The sequence below is a fragment of the Pinus tabuliformis genome, chromosome 6 (genome assembly GCF_031772625.1).
Source record: "Pinus tabuliformis cultivar Carrire ecotype Pingquan chromosome 6, CPIR1, whole genome shotgun sequence".
Taxonomy (NCBI): domain Eukaryota; kingdom Viridiplantae; phylum Streptophyta; class Pinopsida; order Pinales; family Pinaceae; genus Pinus; species Pinus tabuliformis.
Window position 1 is genome coordinate 1,347,150,608 of NC_142292.1, and position 4,377 is coordinate 1,347,154,984.

The 4,377-nt window shown below is 42.3% G+C and overlaps 1 protein-coding gene across 1 annotated transcript; it reads left to right on the forward strand.

The window, feature by feature from the left end:
- The first annotated feature begins 1,132 nt into the window (after positions 1-1,132).
- LOC149263625 (uncharacterized) lies at positions 1,133-2,194 on the forward strand. Its single transcript, XM_089389414.1, has one exon. It carries the CDS (start codon positions 1,133-1,135, stop codon positions 2,192-2,194), a length of 1,062 nt encoding a protein of 353 aa, XP_089245540.1.
- Positions 2,195-4,377: the final 2,183 nt, after the last annotated feature.

Genomic DNA, 4,377 nt, shown 5'->3' on the forward strand with positions numbered 1-4,377 from the left:
CCAATTGAGTTATGGACCAAACATGCTTTAATAGATATTGGCAATGCCATCGACAAATTTGTATATGTTGACCCGCGCTGTCTGGGGGCACTAGACAAAAGAGTCGCCTGGATTCTCATCGAAAAGGAGTATCATGGGGGTTTTTCGGATCACATAGAACTACACTGGGGTGACATCAAACTTCATCAAAGGCTAGCTTACTGGGGGTTCCCTTCTCTTGCTCTTTCTGCCACCGAATTGGTCATCTGTGGGTTCATTGTCCTCTTCGACCGGGTGGTCGTTTGCATGGTATGAGATGTTACGATGGGTCCACGGTGTCCCGCTCTAGTATGGGTCGATTGGGTTTCAATGGACATCAGGGTGCTCCACATTCGTAGCATTCGAAATAGACAAGTATGCCTCGGGGCCCAAATTCTAACAGACCTCATGCATTTGGCTCTTCTATATATGTTTCATCTCCTATTTATGTTCTGTCTTCCCCAAATACCTCTACCAAATCAGATTTTCCACTTCCTGATAGCCCTGCCCCCTTCAAATGTCAACCCCCTCCGGAACCGACCCCCTGTCAGGAAATACTTGCCCCATTTTCGGTGCCACATCCCTATCATGACATCCCATCCACCTCACATATTTCATATGTTCCCTCTCCGTTACCACTCCATCGTCAATTTAAGGATAAAGGTCCTAGACTAAGCGTCACACCTCCTAATTCGCCTATAGCCTCGCCCACGAACTCTGTCAGGAGTGACCTGGACTTCCTTTTACAAAGGAAGACTTTGGATTTAGGTACTCTCACCATCCACAAACTGATGGGTTCCACCTCTCCTCACATCAACCCTACCTCGGTGGGAAACATTATCGTCCGACGGAAACAAAACCGAGGTAGTCGACATTTTAGGGGACGACCCAAGACTAACCCATTATCCTCCCCGATGGATCGTTTCCTGGTTGATGTACCTATTGCTGACATCCCTCCCTCATGGGCCCTTAGAGCACGGATGCCCGACAATGATCTCTCATGACTTTTATCATCTCACTTAATATCCAGGGTCTGGGGGCTGCCCCTAAATACTTGGCTCTCAAACATCTCTTATCCTCTCTGCATCCATACATCATTCTTATACAAGAAACCATGCATAGTGTTCCACAAGCTGTTCTTTATTTTCAGAAAATGTTTTCGAACTGGTACATATCTGCTACTACTGCTGTGGGTCTCTCTGGTGGTCTGGTGGCCTTATGGGACCCTAGATGGATCAAAATAAAGGCCTACAAGTGTTTTGCTGGTATATTTCTCGAAGACAACATATGCAGCCTGGGCAGCCATGTACACATCCTCAACATATATGCACCATATAGAGATAGATATATCTTCTGGGACAGGTTGATTTCTTCTGGGATGTTGGAACTGGATTCACTCATCATCGTTGGGGACCTAAATTGTACTATCAGACTGGATGAAGTTTGGGGACGTTGCAAGAAGATCGATCCCCTGGCTAGGATGATTCAAGATGCCATTCTTATGCACAATTTTGTGGATATCTACACTGCAAAAATAACCCCCACTTGGAGTAATAGTCGTACTCACACGACATATGTTGCTAAGAGACTAGATCGTTTTCTAATCCATGAACAGTGGTTGGGCCGTCTTGGTGATGTCCGCGCTGATATTATCAACAATTTTATATCTGATCATAGACCTATCACACTGCAATGGAGGAAAATGGACATTGACACGGGCATCCCCTTCAAATTCAACAGAACCTGGCTAGAAGATCTTGATTTTAATAATCTGGTGTTGGATACATGGGGTCGTGATTGTGTTCCCGGCCCTTCCCCCATGATTAACATTCTTGATAAACTTGAAATTCTCCGTGGGAATGTAAAATCCTGGAAGAAGCAGAAGCTCAGGGACCTTCGAAAGGAACTCATTGACATCCAACGAGAACTGGATCCAATTCTTCTCATGATGTCCTCCCACTGTCTTTCTGCTACTACTCGGCCCCATATTCAAACCCTTCAACTTAAGAAGAAGAATCTTCTTTCTATTGAGGAATCCACATGGAGATTGAAAAGTCGGGATTTATGGATTAAGGAGAGTGATCGCAACACTAGATTCTTCCATCGTTATGCAAACCACTGTCACAACATCATCACTATATGGGAGAAAAAAGGCACTGACGAACAAATTCTCTAGACACAAGAAGGGATTAGTAACGTTGTTGTTCATCATTTTTAAAAGCCATATGGCCATAATGAAAATATGATTGTTGAAGACCTCATTTGGGGGATAGATCCATATTCGGTTATGTTTGATGCAGAGAAAAATGATGAATTTTATAAGGAGGTCACCGACGGTGAATTACTGGGCATCCTAAAATCATTTAAGGGTGATAAAAGTCTGGGTCTAGATGGATGGACGATTGAACTATTCACCAATTTCTTTGAATTTTTCAAAGAGGACTTACTGGGCATGGTGGAGGAGTCAAGGACCACAGGTTTCATTCATCATCATATCACCTCCACATATATCACTCTCATTCTGAAGTGAAATCCTTCAAAGTGCTTCTCAGACTTCAGGTCTATATCACTCTGCAATCTCATATGCAAAATCATATCAAAGACCATTGTCGATCGCATGCGCAATACTCTTTCTCACCACATCTCTCCTGAACAACATGGTTTTCTCTAGGACAAGCTTATTCACGACGCTGTTGCTAATGCACAGGAGGGCATGCACACGATCCATACCAAGAATTTACATGCTGCAATTTTGCAAATTGACCTTCAGAAGGCATATGACTGTCTGGATTGGGGTTTTCTCAGACTTGTCCTCGTCAAAATTGGATTACGGCCTAGATGTGTTGATTGGATCATGGCCTGTGTTGACAATGTCAACTATGCAGTTATCATTAATGGATATCCAACAAAGTTCTTCCGCGCTGGCCAGGGTCTTCATCAGGGATGCTCCCTCTCCCCACTACTTTTCATCCTAGCGATGGATGGATTGAGCTTACACATAAAAAAGGTAGTTCAGTTGGATCAATTCCAGCCACTGAAGATGGGAAACAACATCAACATTTCTCATAATTTCTTCGTTGACGATATTCTCATCATGGGTATGCTATGTCGATTTGCTTGGTTATGTCTTTTTCACATTTTCAGAAGATTTGCAAATGCTACTGGCTTGCATATGAATATTAATAAATCTGTTTTATATCATGGACGATGTGACATGGATTTTATTGCATATATCAAAGGAATATTTGGCATTGAGGCAATGCCGATACAAAATGGTCTGAAATACCTCGGATATTGTATCAAACCTTGTTGCTACATAATTGTTGATTGGCAATGGCTTGCTGATCGTTTTTTTTAAAAAATATCTGGTTGGGAATTTAGGTGCTTGTCTCTAGAGGGTAGGGTCATACTCACCCAAGCGGTCCTGTCTCAAATGGGGGTTTACTGGGCACATCTTTTTTATATCCCCGCCTCTATTATAAATTGTTTAAATCACTTAATGGCTAACTTCATCTTGGGCGGCGGGGGGGTGGGCACGATAAAAAAAAATACCACTTGGTCAACTTATCCAACATCACTTTTCCAAAGGGTATGGGGGGATGGGGCATCATGGACCTTCGTCGATTTGGGGGGTCACTACTGATCAAATCCCTTTGGAGGGCTATATTTGGATCTGGCACATGGAATAAGATCATCCAACACAAATATCTTAAGGATAAAGACTTCTTATTTTGGTACCAAAAAGGCACCATCAACATCAAACAGGGATCGACTATCTGGCTTAGTTTTCTGAAAATTGAAAAAAAATTATTCATCATCTTGCATGGAAGTTACAATCAGGCCACCACATCCTTATTGGTATAGACCCAATTCTATGTGTTGGAATAGAATGTAATTTTTTTGAGAGGCTTATTCATTTCCTTAATGGTTGTGGCATATATTTCTGGGAACAAGTCATTGAACATTGGCAGGGACCGGTCCCCATATGGAAAAATGCACAGGAGATTGGGTTGTATGGACAAAAGGAAATGGAATGGAACCAGATAATTTTTGGTATGAAACACCTCGGCATCTGTCGTTCGGAAACTCAGGATAAAATCATATGGACAGGAAAGATGGCATCAGATAATATCATTGTGGCTGACACATATTCAACCCTTTGCAACTTGGATGCTAGACAGGGGGAGCATCAAGTCTTATATGCATTCTGGAAAACAAAAATTCCATATAAAATTATCATCTTCACATGGCTGGTCTACCACAACAGAAATCTTATTTGGGAGAATCTGCAAAAAAGACAATGGCATGGTCCTGACATGTGCTCCATATGCAAAAGTGATGCCGAAAATAATAATCATA